Consider the following 17,365-nt stretch of genomic DNA (forward strand, 5'->3'; position numbering starts at 1 on the left):
TCAACTTCAGCCACAGGGCCAGTAGCATCCACACTGTCATAAATGCCGGTAATTAGAGAATTAGGCCATAAAACCACCCACTCATGTATAAGAGCACAGGCCTCCAGCTTTATTTAATGCATGCTATAAAAGATCCTGTACTTCCTTCTTTCAGGCCTTCTTCACAACCAATGAAATGACAATAAGAAAAAAAAGTAGCCCTTTGTGTGCCAGCATCAGATGAATTTGATCAATGAAACCATCAGAATCCAGGTGAAGGATTTAAGATTCCTTTTTCTTAATAAGACTGCATTTCCTCAACTTCCCCATTTGGAGAACTTCTGATATTTTCGCAAGCAGTGGGGACAACCAAATCAATAGGCCGAGCCCTCAATCTTGGGGTTTGTTCATATGAAACTCATCCCAGCAAAGGACAGACTAAGCCTACTTAAAATTAGGCTTAATATGTATGAATTTTTTCTGTTTTCTTTTTACTTCTTTTTCTGAATTGTTGCAAATGTTCTAAGAAATGATCATGATGATGAATACATATATAAAAAAAGAATGTTCATGTTATATGTTGTTTTGGTTTATAATAAAAAAAAATTTTTAAAAAAAGACTGCATTTCCTCTGGCATGCTACATGTAGATCTATTAAAGGACATGATGAATTTTGAGCACTAATACAGTGGACACTAAAATGAAACTTTTTTCCAGAAAAACGGTTACTATTCTGAAACTACTCTAAAAGCATAGGCAATTCCTGAATTTCTTAAGAAATATCGGAGCTTTTCAAGAATATTCTTAGTTAACACAAAAATTTTTAGAACCTCTAAAGCCTTTTCAAATCAAAAAAGTCAATTCAAATCTCAAAATTAACTTTCATCCAGCCTGTTTCAAAATCTGATACGATTTAAGAACAAACACTAATTTCATTTGTCTTCACAATCTAAAAGTCCACAGAAATCACAAGCCTTTGATTTAGACCATGATAAGTTTTGATAAAGCTTCATAAACCAGTCTAGATAAGATCCAAGGAAATACTTTTTAATAGTGAACACTTAAGCATCCTCTTTCTTCCTAGTGCCTAAAGGGTTAAAAATCTGTCTTAAATGTAGGTAAATCTGCCAGGCTCATTAGTAATTTAACCTTTCTTAATCCCTGAAAATAACATATGCAAACAAAGGAAGGTCCCATTCCAACAATCCTAGAATAATTCCTCCCGAAGAGGTGATTGTTACAAAGCTTCCCCTTTCCCCAGAGTTCTAGCCATTGGGTTCTCCTCCTTGGCAGAAAAAGAATGGAAAGAGACAAGATATTCACAAAAAGCCCAAAAGAAGGCCCTTCAGTTAAATGCTAGAAGGAGGCTGAAGTTCTGTGCCAACAGTAGTGGAATGTGGGCAGGCACAAAGAGATCTTAATTAGGAAGACCTACAATTAAAACACAGCAGAGAAGCACTGCAGTCTGTTATGCCTTGGAGCAAGCAAAGAACTGGTGCCACCCCTTCTAGCCACAGGGCAAGGAAGGCAAATGGTATAGAGTCTGTGCACACCTGCTCCAAGGTGAGTAAAGAGATGGGGATTAACTCAAGGTGAGAGTGTTTTCTCCCCTCAACTTCCAGTCAGAAGATAAATCACTATTTTGTGAATAATTATTTCCTATAAAACCATGTGCCTTATGAAATTAAATAGAAGTGAAAGATGGGGATATGGTTTTCAGTGACAGATGAAGAAAAGTTCTAAAGACAGCAATTCTGACTCAAGACAAGCCAAAGTATTTCATTTCAGAACATATTAACAACTACTCCCTGCAACATAGGTACTATCACCTTTGATTTATAAATACATTGGTGTAGTAGATTGTTCTTTTCAATTTTTAAAAGCTCACATAACTAAAGGAATATGTCGCCTAGACTGAAAATACTTCCCTCTTGGACAATTGAGAATACACAACACTGTAAAAATGAAAACAAATTTAGCCTAACAGGAAGGTCTCTAAACACCAAAAAAAAAAAAATGTCTGCAGGTTAGGAAGCTCTCAAAGCTTTTTCATTTTTCTTGGAAATGGTCAACTTCAGCAAATAACTTATACATAGTAAGTTCTTATATTTTGCCCATACAATGAAAGCTTTCCTCCCAAGTTGAAATTTCCTTTCCTAATGATAATGACAGTTAAATGGACAACCATTCAATTTTATATTAAAAAATTACCCAAACAGTCGTGCTGATTGACTCTTTAAATAAACTCAAAATAAGAATTTCCAACCTGACCAAAAATATATACATAATAAAAGGAATCAGAATACTAGAGCAGAAAAAAACATTCATGAGCTATTTAGTCCAACCCTCTCATTTTACAGGTCAGAAGTAAGGTTAAAAGCGAATTGCCCAAGGCCACAGAACTGTCAGGGAGAGATAAGATGAGAGTCCAGGTCCATGACTTCTACTTCAGGGCTCTTTCTACTCCACTTGTGTTCTTTGCTTCAGCTTTTTTCTGACAAGCTGAGACTTAGCAGTGAAAGCAATGAAGGAGCAACTGCCACTTTTGGTACATATGCCCAGTGAACGACAAAATATAAACCATTAAAAAAAAATCACAGTCTCCATCTTTTCTAAGCCTACCTCAAAGGCCCACCTTAATCCTCCTCAACTAAACTGCAAAGTCAAATGAAAACAAATAGAAACCAATGTTGTAATTCAGTTTCAATCTATATCTAATTAACATTTGCCATGCTATGTCCAGGGTGGAAATTTTGCTTTTAACATCTTGTGAGGTGGTAGGGAAGGTAACTGGATTATGAAATCAATCAAGAGTCGTTGCTGATAAACTGTTTCTGCAGCTCATATTAAAACAGTCCAAATTCCACTCAACAGTGAGGATGTTGTATTATGTTTATTGAGATGACAAAGTAAAACAGCATGAACATTACCTAAGACGATCCTTAGAAAAGTGGGATACTGACAGGGGAAGAGAAGTCAGGAAAAAGACCTCTGTGACTTCTTACAGTATAATATAAAACTTGAAATATATTTCCTACTAGCCATCCAGACAGCCCAAATAGGAGACAAGCAACACCTATGTATTTTTAAAAATAATCCCAATCTACCAGAATTTTGTCATGAAGAACTCTTACATGTAGTTGTTACCCAAAGAGCTATTTAATGTGAGGGAAGTTAGAACCTGTGGCATTAAAGGATGAGTTTCCTGTGGCTAAAGGGAGATCCAAGATGGTGGAAGTTCAGACACCTTTCAAGCACCTTAATTTACTAGTTTTATGATTATTAACATAGGTTTGTTATAGATGGAGTCATTATTCACTTAAAGCAAACCAGAATTTAAAGAGCTAGAATCATTTGGGGGTCACATAAGCCACTTCTTAGTGAATCCAGACAAGACCTGATACAGAGCTGTGAGAGAGTTCTGAGGGAGTGCTAAATAGAGTTTTCTCTTCAGAATTCTATAAGTAAGTTGACCCGGGGTGAGATGAGCCCTAAAATTCCCTTCTAGAACTATATCATTGATTTGTAAGACTCCGTAACAAGATGATTGGTTTCTACCCTGCAAAGTTACCGGTTCATTCCATATAATCACTATGTTTAGAACTTAAGTACTAATCAACCTAATCCATCAACCCATGCTAGAACTCACACTACCACATAAAAATGTTATCAATGGAACAACAGCTCATTAGAGCCTAATTCAGAAAAAAAATACTGAAGCTTAACATAAGGAATCAACTACTCTTCACACAGTAAAGTAGCAACTACTGTTCAGGCAAACATTTTAAAGGAATAACAAAACAAAACAAAACTCATTTTAATATGAACTTTTTTGAAATAACTGCAATTCCTTGCCAAACTTGACGCTATAGACCACTATCAAGCAAAATAAAACCACCAGTTTACAATCCTCTCATAATGCCAGTAGTGAAGAAAATGTTAGCACCTGATTAAAACTTTCAAGGTGATTTGTCAAAGACCAACAGATAAAATATTCTGGTGCCCAGACATTAGGTCCCTGAATCCAGGTGTCTCTCTTTCTAACCAGTCTCTTGAAAAGCTATGATCGGAAGCTGTCAGCATAAAACTTTGCTTTTGAATATGTGATAACATTTGGAATGTGAACACTTGGTCCTTCAATAAAAATACATAAGCATGCTAAATAAGAAGAAAATGCTTCTTAGGATTCCCTTAAAATAGACTATCTTCTCCTAAGATAGAGACTTTCTTATTATACTCAAATATACATGGGGCTAAAATTCTACATATAACCAGGCAAGTCTCAATTTTGAAAATAAGCAGGTAAATGAAATGTCAGTAAGTCTATTTTTTTTTATTTTTATTTTTTGCTGCTGTATCTTTTTAAAAAAGCAAAATCAACTCACATTTAAGCACCAACTCCATGCAAGTAACCTGAACGGTTCAGTCTTTTTGTCATGTATGAGGCCTTTGGTTCTCCAACTACATGGGATCTGTGTTGTTAGCTTAAAAAATACAGAATTGGCCTTTCAAAAAAAAATAATAATCTACAGCAACCAATAAATAGTCTCAAACAACCCTGCTGACTGCAGCTGCCTTCTGAAGGCTGGGAAAAGGAGGTGGAGATAGAGCAGAGAGAGGCAGGGAAAGGGGACGCTGCAGCTAGCTACATAGCAAGGAACACGCCCCCATCATGTCCTCCTTGCTCTGTCAGAAGGCGGGTTGTTGTCAGTCTCCTGATCAGGCTGCCTTAGAAACGCTTTAAAAAAGGAGGCAGGAAGACTAACAACTAAAAAATGCCAGCTCCTTGAAAGGAGGGGCCGGGGTCCCTGGGGGTCTCCTCCCTCCCCTTCTTCCCAGGATCCTTCAGTAAACCTAAAGGGGTGCAGGGCACAATAGGGCCAAGGGGTTTGCCCAGGATATTTTGTGTGCACCAACAGCAGAGCACGCAGGAAACGGCTGGTTGTTATCTTTCCCTTTCTGTTTCAATCATGAACACTCCAGAGCAGCAATCCCCCTACCCCCCCTTCGCTTCAGCCCCTAGCAGCTGCTCTTCCTCCTCCTAGCATCCCCCATCCCACTCTCCCCCCTTCCCTACAATTCCAACTCCCCCCTTCTGCATCCAATGGAAAACAAATGCGCAACGCCACTGGTGAACCTGAACTGAACTTCCCTTCCCAGGCCAACTTTCCTTTTTGCTGAAGGGGGCTGAATAATGCTTATCAAAGCATCTCCCATTCTCGCCCCAGTACTAATGGGGAGGGGTGAAAGCTCTTGACCCTTCATTCACCTTAGGTCCCCTTAGAAGAATCAGAGAGAAAACCCCAACTCCTTTTTCTAAGGAATAACTTTGCTTCATAGCCCTCATCTTTCTCCCAACCAAAAGCAACCGCCACCACACTAAAGTAAAAACTGTCCCTTATCTACTCTCCTCACCCCAACCCTGCTTCCCCCACCCCTTCTAAACCCCAGGATTGGCCTAGGAAAAGGTGGATCGATAATGAAATGACGGAGAAAAGGAGAAGGGCGGGAGGGAGCTGGGGTTGGAGTCTGCGTGCTCTTAGGCGCAGTGGGTGGGGTAGGAGAGCAGCTGCTTCCCCTGGGAGGATGCTGCCCAAGTCCCCCCACAAACACCTCCCCTCACCAGGGCCCCTTTCCCCAGAGCTGGAGGGAAAGCCTGCTCCCCTCCAGGGGGAGTGTGGAGAACTGCTCTTCTCTGAGCCTAGGGGGACAGTGGACTACCTTTCCCTCAGAGATGCCACTAATCCTTCATTCTAAAGGAGGGAAAGGGTGGAGTGAAGGCAGAATTAAGTCCCTGCCATGGACAGGCTACAAACTGTAGCTCTGTAAAAGGGGGGATCACTGCTGTAAGAGAACAGCACCGCTATCTTCAGAGGGAAAGGGGATGAAGGAGGCAAGGCGGAGAGGAAAGATTTTTCCTGGTGGGACAGGGAGAGATGAAGGAGGAGCTATCTGTTGGGGGGGTGGTGGAAGTGAAGGAAGGGGGAGTGGTTGGCAATGTAGGGACCGGGGCCGGGGATGGGGCAAGGGTTCATTAGGTTTTCGGAAGCGAGGTGCTGGAAGGCAATTAGGTCCCCAAGGGCCAGGAGAAGAACGTGGCCGTGGATGAGACCATCACCCGAGAGATGCCCAAGAGAAAAACTGCCCTAGGAGTAAAACATCTGCCTAGAGAGGAAGGCGGAGATGTGGCGGGATCAGGTCTCTAGGAGGGAGGGAGGGAGGAATCTTGCTCGGATGAGGTAATCTGCGAAAGGGAGGAGGGGTTCAGTCCCGGGATGAGAAACCCCGGCGAGGGGGTCTGTGCCAAGGGATTTGGGGAAGGGTCAGGGGATTGGGGGCGGGGGATAAATGCCCTCAGCCAGATGGGTCCAAACCCCGGGGTGGGGGCGTCTGGGGACCTGTACCCATGTGTGGGAGTCCCAAGATGGGAGTGCCATTCGCCCCGGGTAAGGGACCCCAGGATGGTCCCAGAATGGGGATGCTCCGCAATCCCAGATGGGGGAGGGGAGGGGGCTCCGCAGAGGGTCGAGACCCCGGACCTGGGGGTTTCCTCGCCCCCTTACCTCTCCGCTGCCGCCTCCCCCGCCGCTCTCCCCAAACACGGCCCGGAACCGGCGCAGGTTGGTGCCGATGGCGGCCGAGACCTGCAGCGCCGCGTCGAAACCCGGGCCCACCCGGAGCAGGGCCGGCCCTGAGGAGGCTGAAGACGATGACGAAGACGAAGACGAGGCGGACGACGAACTGGCTGCTGAGGCGGCGGCGGCCGCTCCCCCTGGAACCCCAGCCCCGCTGCTTCCCGCCGCCGCCGCGGCCGCCGCGGCCGCCACAGCCGGGGGGGAGGGGGGCGCCCCGGAGCCGCCACTGCCGACCGGGGGCCCAGGGGGAAGCAGCAGGGCCGGGACGCGTTGCCGTGGGGCGCCCCCTAGGCCCCGGCGCCCCCCGCCGCCGCCGCCCCCGGTGGTCCCGGGTCGGGCGGGGAAGCGCCACCGACAGCTGTGCGCCATGTTCGCCCCGTGAAGTGAAGCAGCGAGAGGGAGAGGCGACAACACAGGGGGGCGGGGAGGTGGAGGTGGGGGCCGAGGGCCCCGGAACCTGCCTAGCCCGCTCCGCGCCGCCGGGCCATCTGCACCCTGCCGGCCGCTATGCAGAGCGCCGGGTGGCGCCAGCGGGCCCGGCAATCTGGATACCAGCTTCTGTCCTCCGTTTGCAACGGCTGGACGCTTCTACTCCATCCCGAGTCCCGGGTCGCCTCCTCCTGCCCGCCCGCCCGCCCTGCAACCTGGATAACTGTATGCCCCGCCCTCCGGGAGCGGCATTGCTCGGGAAAAGGAGGGGGGAAGGAAGCCCAGGAGCCCGAAGCGGCGCGCGGGTTCCGGGGAGGGGGGGAGGGGGCGAGGGATAGCAGGGAGGATGGAGGCGGAGGGAGCCCGACCGCTTCCAGCCTCGAGAGCCGAGAGGCTGTTTACACACGTTCCCGGGATGCGCTGGGAATCGAACCGCCCGGGAGAGCAGCTTCCAGTGTAACGCGGCTGCTGAATCCGGGAGGAGTAAGCCTTTTCATCCGCCTTGGAGCACACATATATACGAGTACTACCCCTCTAACGCTTCAAGAATAACAGAGCCTTGTTCGTACAAGTAAAACAGAAGCGTCGCGCAGTTTAATACATGCTAAATAGAAAGGTCCCCAATTAACGAGCTTTAAAAAGGAGAGAGCCCCTCCCATTTTCACGCTGGAGCTCTCTCCAAAATGCACACCCGAAGTAGCAGGTCTCCCGCCACCTACTCGTCCTACTATGCAGGCGGGGCTTTCGGGCCTTTCTGCAAAGAGTTGGGTTGTGTTTCTCCAGCCCGGTATGGTGGTGGTGGGGCGGGGGACACAGCGTGCACCGCTAACGACACGGCGTTACAACGAAGCTGAAGCTGGGTGGCTAACGGGGCCTGGAGGGAAGAGGCGGGCAAAAGCACCCCCGCCCCTTCTTCCTCCGTGCTCTGCCTGCCGCTGCATGCAAAGCAGACCCTAATGTATGCAAGGAAAGGGAGGGTGGGCTCGCGAGCACGTTTCTGATTAAGAGAGGGGGAGGAGAAGAGCGTTGGGCATTATGATACACTGGGTGGAAGGGGCCCGCCGGCGGCGAGCACTATGAGCCGGGTTAGTAGGCTAAGGGGGGAGGGGGGAGAAGGAGGGGGTTAGGGCGGGGGTTGAATATCCACCCGGTTTACTTTATTGCGGGAAAGAGGGGAGGGCGCCTCAAGCTAGGCGTTAGACGCCTGCAAGGCTGGGAAAGCAGAGAAGGGAGGGAGGCGATTGTGCCGGGAGAATTTGCGTTGGCTGAGGCTTGGGGATCGATATACAGCCTGCAAGCCCTCGGGCAGCCCCCATCCCCCCAGCCGAGGAGGAGTTCGCTGGAAGGTCACGCAGCCTTTCTGGACTCCCGCACCCGTACAGCGCGCAGCTTGTATATTACAGCTTGGGGCCGCGAATCTGGAAGGAGGGGAGGGTCGTGGTGAGCAGGTTGCAACCAGTTCTGGCCCTCTGGAGAGTGCACAGCAAGCCTCCAGAGAAAGTCCACGGCCTCCTGGTGCTGAAAACCTAGGTTCCTCCACCGGCGAAACGTTTGTGTATGGCGAATGATGGGGGTGGGGGCTGGAGGGGAGCAGAGAGAGGGAGGAGACACGGGCAAGCTCCAACTCCCCCAACTCGTCCCGGATCGATCGTCGTTCCAACCGCGCAGGATGGGGCCCAGATGGTTTGCAAAGCGCACATTCACACAACGCACACACAAGAAACAAATTCCGTTGTTACATCGCGTGGTTTTACAAGGTGCAAAAAAGGATGGGAGTAGCGGGATGATCTCCTAAACGGCAGCCTGAGGACTCTACTAAGGACATAGACACTCCATTGTAGACGGTTTATCCTTTGCAATATTTTTAGCGTTGGGCGCTGGGGTTTTTGCTTCACTGTAGCTGCTCTGATCAGTTACAGATTGGCGACCACGTGGATTCCCACAAGCATCCTGATTTGTTCTCTCGTTTATATTTCTTTTGTATTTGCCGCCCCCCCCTTCTTTAATATGCATAACGGTCTGCAGAGGTAAGAGGAAGGGGACTGAGTGGCAGGCTTTATATAACTGTGTCAACAGGATTTCTTCCTGCTCCCCACCCCTGAGAAAACTTAAACCGACTGGGTTCTGAGTAACATCCTTCACTTCAAGCACACTTTATCACAGGTGTGAGATCTGCAGTTTGGTTGGGGGGGGGGGGAGCAGCAGGAAGGAAAGATGTCTCTGGAAGATTGCGTTAAGTCCTCAGACTCAAGCCTCTAGATAGGAAGACTTCTTAAAAAAATCATCTAGTTTTTTTCTTTGCCTCCAAACTAGTTCAAAAAGGCCAGAGTAAATCAGAATTTGGTTTATTGTTGGTGCCTCTAGGGCAGAAATGATAATAAACACTTAATAAATTCTTTCTTGGAGCCTAAGGACTTTACGTGCATTCAATCCTCACTAAATCCTATGAGATAATTCTGATTTTACAAATGGGGAAACTGAGGCTTAGAATAACTTGCCCAAGGCCATACAGCTATTGAGTAGCAGGACTAAAACCCACCCGGGTCTGACATCAATATCTACTAACCATACTGCTGATTACAAAAAGAAATTCTATGCCTTACTCATAAGATTTCTCAAGCTAGCAAGTGGTTTATTTGTTTGGGTTTTTTATATTTTAAAATTTAATTTGATGTCTTTTTCTTTACTATCTAGTACATTCAAATGATTTAAAATGTTAAAACTCTTACCTGTTCTGAACCACCCTCCCCCTCCCCCCATATCTTACCCTTTCCTAGGAGCAACTAATGTTATCAGTTTCTTGTATACCCTTTCAGAGAAAAATGTAGCCTACACTAGTAAATACATATCTAAGTTTTCCCATAAATGAAAGCATATCAAACTCATTTCCTAGATCCTTCTTATTTCACTTAATATATCTTGGAAGTCATTCCTATCAGAAGACAAAGCTTCCTCATTCTTGGAGCTTCAAGGAATAGATGTAGCATAATTTATTTAACCAGTTCTTTATTGGTGGGCATTTGTTTCCATTCTTGCTATTTCAAACAATGCTACAGTATATAATCTTGAACATGTGACATTTTGCAAATGTACAAATAGATCCTAAATTTCTAGAAGTAGAATTTCCAAGTCAAAGGGTATACATGTTCATAATTATGATGGATATTGCCAGTTTCCCCCCAAAGGTTTTCTAATTTATATTCCCACCAGCAATGTGTGAGTACCTCTTTCTCCACTCCCTTCCAATAAAGTAACTGAAATGCACATATTTTTTTCCCAAATGACAGAAAGAAACTCTTAAGAAAATAACCCCAAATTTTGCCCATTTCTGCAAACTCACAAAGTATTTCTGCTCTGAAGGGGCCTCAAGATGTTCACTCCCTTTTCACCATCCCTGAACAGATCTCTCACTGCAAACGAGTATTGTGGTGGAGCTAATGTGGGTTCAGAGTTGAAAATCTGGGTTTGAACTGTTGGTCCAGTTATTATAGCTATGGGAGCTCATTACACCTCAATTTCCTAATTTGTAAAATTAAGGCTTTTAAAAGAAACTTCACAGAACTATTTTGAATATTGAATGGCATAATCTAAGTTTCTTCTCTCATTCAGATAGAAACATTTTTCCCCCAGGGATTTCCTTAGGCATCGGTGAAGAGACCTCTTTCACATCAGAAATGTCCTTGCTCCAAAGGGGCCCCAAATGGACACATTGCATTAGTAGTCCACAAGTTCCTTGAAAAAGAGAACTGTGGCTGAGCCCTTTAAACTTGCGCAAAGGAAGGCTTGATCATCATTGAACAGAGGACTTCTTAGAATCCTTAGATGCTGCTTTCTTCAGGGGATGGAAGCATCAAGAGCCCCCAAGTGAGTGCGGACAACCAAAGCTATAGGCTGAGCCCCCAATCTTGGGGTTTGTTCATATGAAACTTAACCCCAGAAAGAATAGGTCAAGCCTACTTAAAGGTAGGCCTAAGAGTCACCCCCAAGAGAACCTCTTTTGTTGCTCAGATGTGGCCTCTCTCTCTCCAGCCAATCCAACAAGCAAGCTCACTGCCCTCCCCCTGTCTACGTGGGACATGACTCCCAGGGGTGTGGACCTTCCTGGCAACATGGGACAGAAATCCTACAATTTCTCAAGGGATTAAGAAAACTTTCTTCACCAAAAGGGGGAAGAGTGAAACGAGACAAAATAAAGTGTCAATGGCTGAGAAATTCCAAACAGAGTCGAGAGGTTATCCTGGAGGTTATTCTTATGCATTAAATAGATATCACCTTGTTAGTCAAGATGTAATGGAGAGGCTGGAGGGAAGTGCCTGAAAATGTAGAGCTGTGTTCCAGTAGCCACATTTCTTGAAGATGATTGTATAATGATATAGCTTTCGCAGTGTGACCGTGTGATTGTGAAAACCTTGTGTCTGATGCTCCTTTTATCTACCTTATCAACAGATGAGTAAAACATATGGAATAAAAGTAAATAATAGGGGGAACAAATGTTAAAATAAATTTAGATTGAAATGCTAGTGATCAATGAAAAGGAGGGGTAAAGGGTATGGTATGTATGAACTTTTTTTTTTTTTTTTTTTTTTTTTTTTTTTTTTTTTAAAGGAAAGACAGAGAGAAGGAAGGAAGGATAGAAGGAAGGAAGGAAGGAAGAAAGGGAAACATCTTTAAACATTTTCTTGTTTTATTGTATTCTGTTTCTCCGTTTTTGTTACATGGGCTGGGGCCGGGAATCGAACCGAGGTCCTCCGGCATAGCAGGCAAGCACTTTGCCCGCTGAGCCACCGCGGCCCGCCCTGTATGAACTTTTTTCTGTTGTCTTTTTATTTCTTTTTCTGAATTGATGCAAATGTTCTAATAAATGATCATGATGATAAACATGCACATATGTGATGATATTGTGAATTACTGAGTATATATGTAGAACGGAATGATCAAAAGTTAAGAATGTTTGCGTTTGTTTGTTGTTATATTCTTTTTAAAAAATTTTTAAATTAAAAAATAAATAAATAAACTTATCCTTAAAAAAAGAGCCCCCAAGTGCATTAGCCTTCTACAAAGGCACTGTGGAAGTAATGATTGCATTTTGCCCTGAATCCATGAGTTTCCATTTCTGAACTCCAAAAGAATCAGATATAGTCACACCTTTGACTGAAAGAACTTTAAATACTGACCCCAGTATGGACAGCTGGCCTTCTATAAGATTAGGTTTAGTCCTGCCTGAAGGAGAGGACTAGCTGATTTGGAGACCATGAGCTCCTTTAGAGCAAGAACTTCTTTTGTCCTTCCTATGCCAAGTGGTTCTGTACCAGCCCAATTAATGTTTGCAGACCAAATGATGCTGGACTCTTTTGTTTTTTTAACACTGTATTTTAAATAATTTACATTGTTCCTATTTGAAATTGATTTGGTGACCAAAGTTCATAATTTTCAAAGGTAGAAAAATGGTAAGAATTATTATTTGATCATTGCTGTTTTGCCTTGTAGATGTTTGAAGGAAAATGTTGAACCAAAGTCTTCCCTTTACTCTTCTTCCTCGTTACCACTAAGTTGTACTCTTGTGGTAGTTTTCCGATTGGTGTCATTAGCTTCAACTCTGTGCTTTCCCATTTTATTTTGTCCTTTTATTTACCCACAGTAAAGGACCTGACCTTTGTATCAGGTTCTATGGGAGAGCTGGAGATGCAAAGGTGCTATGCCACAAAAGTTTAATAGAAACACAAAAAGCATAGGGTATCTGTAAGTCGGCACCCCTTTTCAGCACGAAGAAGTTAGAATGGTCATTGACCAGTTATTCCTGAAGATTGAGAGAATGATCAAATGAGAGGAAGGAGATGCAACTGAGAACTTAGGATTTAACAAATGATTATGACTACTGGCTCATTATATAGATATTTCTTTTTAGTTTCTAGTGTATTAAAATAGCTAGAAGGAAATATCTGAAATTGTTGAACTGTAATCCAGTAGTCTTGATCTTTGATATTGAGTGTATAACTATATAACTTTCATTGTGACCATGTAATTGTAAAAACCTTAGGACTGTGATGTACTTTGAAATTTATTGCTTTTTTGTACATATGTTATTTTTCACAAAAAAAAAAGAAAAAAGAGGAGGAGTATAGCGGAGAAGACAGGATTTAACAAATAAATATGACTGCTGAATCATTAAGTTGATATTTAATTTGGTCTCCAGTGTCTTGGAGCAGCTAGAAGAAAAAAATGAAAACTTGTGGAACTGTAACTCATACCAAGCTTTAAAATGTGTTCTATAACTACTTGTTAAAATGTACTTGGAAATTTATTGCTTTTTTGTACATATGTTTTTTTCACAATAAACAAAAGTTAAAAAAAAAAAAAAAAACCTTGGGACTGACACCCCCTTTTTCCAGTGCATGGGTAGATGAGTAATAAAATAAAGACATTCCTGAAAAAAAAAATAATAGGTTTAAAATATGGTGAAAAAAATACCCCTACATAAACTATGAACAATACTTACAAGTAATTACTTGAATAATCTTTCATCAATTGTAACAAATGTAACTACTGTTAAAAATAGAATTACAAAAAAGATGCTATCATCAATTGTAACAAATTTTCCTTACCAATTGCAAACATTGATGGTAGGATAGTGTATGGGAATCCTGTATTTTATGCAGGATTCTATAAACTCACAACTTCTCTAGTAATTTTTTTAATTAAAAAAACAGGCATGGGGTGTATGAGAAACAGAGTGCCTCGTGTTGCTTGAACATAAGGTACATGTGGGAAAGGATAAAAAAAATGGCCAGATCATATTAAGGAGTTTGGATTTTATCCTATAAAGGTTAAGAAGAAACTGAAAATTTTCAAGCAAGGACTGACATAATAGAGTTTGTGTATAAGAAACATCACTGTGGCAGGTGGATGTAAGAAGGCAGACTGGTGGTGAAATGAGAGGCAGCAAGAGCAGTTAAAATATTTCTGACCTCTTCCCAGGGCTTCAGGTACATATCTCCAAATGAAGAGTTAAGAGTGTAGTGGTAGTGAAGACGTAGGAATGAGGATAGATTCCAGAGATATTTAGCAGATAGAATGATTTTGGCATCTACTCAGATGTACAGAGTAAAGAAGAGGGATTGTTCTCAATTGCCAGCTTGGGTGAACAGAACAGATGAAGATACCTCCGTATAAAATATGGAGAACAAGGGTAAAAAGAGGTTTCTGCTTGGGAATGAGTTTGGTTTTGGAACAGTTGTGTTTGAGATGCTTATGAGTTCTGTAGGAGGAGATGCCTAGTAGATAGTTGGAGCTATTGGGGTGGAGCTCAGGAGAAAAGGTCTCAGCCCAAATATGTAGATTTGGGACTCAGAAGCATAGAGATGTAGTTGTGGCCATGGGCATGAATGAGACACACAGAAAGAGTGTGTGTAACACATGAGGAAAAGTGGTCAAGAATAAAACCAGAAGAAACCCAGGTCCATGAGGTGGGCTAACAAAGAGCAGCCAACGAAACAGACTGAGAAAGACCACTCAGTGAGTTGAAAGGGGACAAAAAGGGAAACCAAAGCAGAAGGCATTTTAGAGAGGAGCTGTAAAAAAAATGTCAAAGGTAGCAGAGAGGTTAAGAAGCAAAAGGACTAAAGAATGTCTGTTGTAGTCATAAAGAAGTCGTGGATGATCTCGGTAAGAGTACTTGTAGGGGAAAGTTACAGTCAAAAGTCAGATTGTATTTGGTTAAAGAAGAAAAAGGGGAAGGCAAGGAGGAGCAAGTAGAGGCAACTCTATCAAGGGCTCAGCTGTACAAAGTAAGAGAAGGGAATTTTAGCTGGAAGAAGACGCGTGTTTCAGAGTTTATTTTTTTTTAACTAATTTTTGGTTATAAAAGTAATATATGCAAGGTAAACATTGCAAATAGTATGGAAGAATATAAAATAAAAACTCAAAATTGTCTTCCTTCCAACTATCGTTTAAACTCCAAAATGGAAAGTAATCACATTTAAGTTTGTTGTCTAGTCTTTCAGAATTTAAACAAGCATATACACATATATACATGAACATGCATATACACACATATTTTTAATCAAGGCGATTATACCATACAACTACTAGTGCTTAGTCCCTTGTCTCTTTCATGTAATAATATGTCCTGGAAACCTTTCCAGATATTTCTGACCTCACTTCCTGCCTATTTCCCTAGTTCACTGTGCTTAAACTGCTTTGACCTCCTTGCAGTTCCTGGAACATGCCAGGCACACTCACACCTTAGGGCTTTTGCACTTGCTGTTCCCTCTGCTTGGAATGTTCTTCCCCCAAGACATCCTCTTGGCTCACTCTCTCACTTCCTTCAGATTTCTGCTTAAATGTCACCTCCGTAGAGGCCACCAACGCTTGGTATTCGTGATACCTTACTGTACTGAATTTTTCTTCACAAAACTTATCATGTATCTCTTTACTTATTTAATGTTGGTCTCCTCCACTAGGCTAGAAGCTCCATAAATGTAGGGATTTCATCTGCTTCATTGCTCTCATCAGAACCCAGAACTGTGTCAGACCCTTCATAGGTACTCAATAAAATATGGAAAAGCACATAGAGCTGGCAAAGTAGAATGTGATGAATGAGACAGTGATTAAGAGTGCAAGTTCAAACTACTTGAGTTCAAAGCTTTATTTCTTAGCAGGTGTGTGTATTTGGGTAAGTGAAATAGTTTCCTTACCTGCAAAATGGGGTTGTAGTAGTGCCCAACTCCCTGAGAATTAATGTGTAAATATGTGTAAAATGCTTAGAACAGTACCTGGAGCATGGTAAATTGTTAGTGGTAGTCCCTATGCACTAACAGTGGTATTCTATAAAGGCAATACCATCAGCAGTTCTACTCTTCTGGCTCTTCTGGTACCTCTAATTATTCCTTCTCCACCTCATTTTCTCTGATCTTCACGAAATAAATGCTGGTGTCTCCTGAGTGCTTCTCATTTCTCACATTCTCTTAGAGTGAACTCATCTGCTCTTGACCCAGGCTGCAGAGTGCCATGCCAGCTACCCCAATCCACACCATTCCCCAGAGTCTCAGATGCTTGCATCCAAACTGTGAGCGTTTCCATTCGAATTACTTGTTGGGTTAAATGACTTACACAGTGTGGGTTCATTAAGGGTAGGAATAGTTTCTTGGTTGTCTTTTTATCTCCCCTCCTTCAGGGGAGGTGCTCTTAGTAGGTACACTTTGTAGTGGTGACAGTTTAGGGAGGAGAAATAGACAATAAATAGTGATAAGTTCTATGTAAGTAGGTTAAAAAAAAGCAGTGAGTTGGGAGATACTGAGGTGTGGTAGTTTGGAAAGGATGGCCAGGGAAGATCTTTGGGTCAAGGTGATATTTTAATAGAGACTAGAAGGAAGTAAGAGAGTAAACCAAGTGATGTCTGAGGATAGAATAGTGTTCCAAGTATAGATCAGCAAATGCAGAAACCCTGATGTGCAATGTGTCTGGGGGACAACAAAGAGGCTGGTGTAACTGGAGTAAGGTAAATGAAGGGAATAATGGTAGGAAATGAGGTCAGAGAGGTAATAGGGAGGGGGCTGTGATCATGCAGGGACTTAAGAGTGAAATGAGAAGCCACTGTAGGGTTCTGAGTAGAAGATTGGCATAATATATATGACTTACTATTAAAAGGAAAACTCTGGCTGTTAGGTTGAGAATAGACTATAGACAGATGAGGGTAAAATGTGGGAGGCTTGTCAAAAAGCTATTGCAGTGGCTTGGGCTTGGATGATAGTGGTGGAGGTAATGAAAAACAGATTCAGGATATAATATTTTGAAGGCAGATTGAGGATTTACTAATGTTTTAGATGTGGGATGTGAGAGAAAGAGAGGAGGCAAGGATGAATTAAAGTAAATAAATAAATGCACTGATATATGTTGATATACAATATATACAATATATAAGAGCTGCCTAAATCTGAAAATAAATAAATGGGAATCATTAGGAGGACCAATAGAAAAAAGAGGATTCAAAATACACTCACGTTCATTCAGCACTAGAAAAAAGGGTAACGAAAGGTCAGTAGATTGCGAATGAAGTAAAGGGAAGGTGGGGTATGGCTTTTTTTTTTTTTTACTTAAAAGTTAAGGAGACTTGAACATATCTATAGCTTGAGGGGTAGGATCAATGAGAAGAGAAAGAAAAAATTGCTTAATGAAGATGCAGCCAAGTTTCTGAAAAGAATCATCTACACTCACCGCTTCTACTTCCTTACTACCTTCCTTATACTCTTCAAACCATTATCATCTAACTGCCACCCTCATTGGAACTACTGTTACAAAGAACACCAATGACTTTCTAGTTGCCA

The 17,365-nt window shown here is 42.9% G+C and overlaps 1 protein-coding gene across 4 annotated transcripts in view; it reads right to left on the minus strand.

Annotated features, from left to right (window-relative positions):
* Positions 1-7,077, minus strand: part of KMT2A (lysine methyltransferase 2A) — a 91,606-nt gene extending 84,529 nt beyond the window's left edge. Inside the window, exons 1-2 of one of the 4 annotated variants that reach the window (XM_077112743.1) lie at positions 6,543-7,074; positions 4,365-4,463 (exon numbers count right to left, since the gene is read on the minus strand). In XM_077112743.1, coding sequence (XP_076968858.1) covers positions 4,365-4,463; positions 6,543-6,983 — 540 coding nt within the window. In that variant the 5' untranslated portion in view covers positions 6,984-7,074. Of the gene's footprint in view, positions 1-4,364; positions 4,464-6,542 lie in introns of all 4 variants that reach the window. The other 3 variants (XM_077112742.1, XM_077112744.1, XM_077112746.1) reach the window with 3 other exon arrangements.
* Positions 7,078-17,365: the final 10,288 nt, after the last annotated feature.

The sequence above is a fragment of the Tamandua tetradactyla genome, chromosome 8 (assembly GCF_023851605.1).
Source record: "Tamandua tetradactyla isolate mTamTet1 chromosome 8, mTamTet1.pri, whole genome shotgun sequence".
NCBI classification, from domain to species: domain Eukaryota; kingdom Metazoa; phylum Chordata; class Mammalia; order Pilosa; family Myrmecophagidae; genus Tamandua; species Tamandua tetradactyla.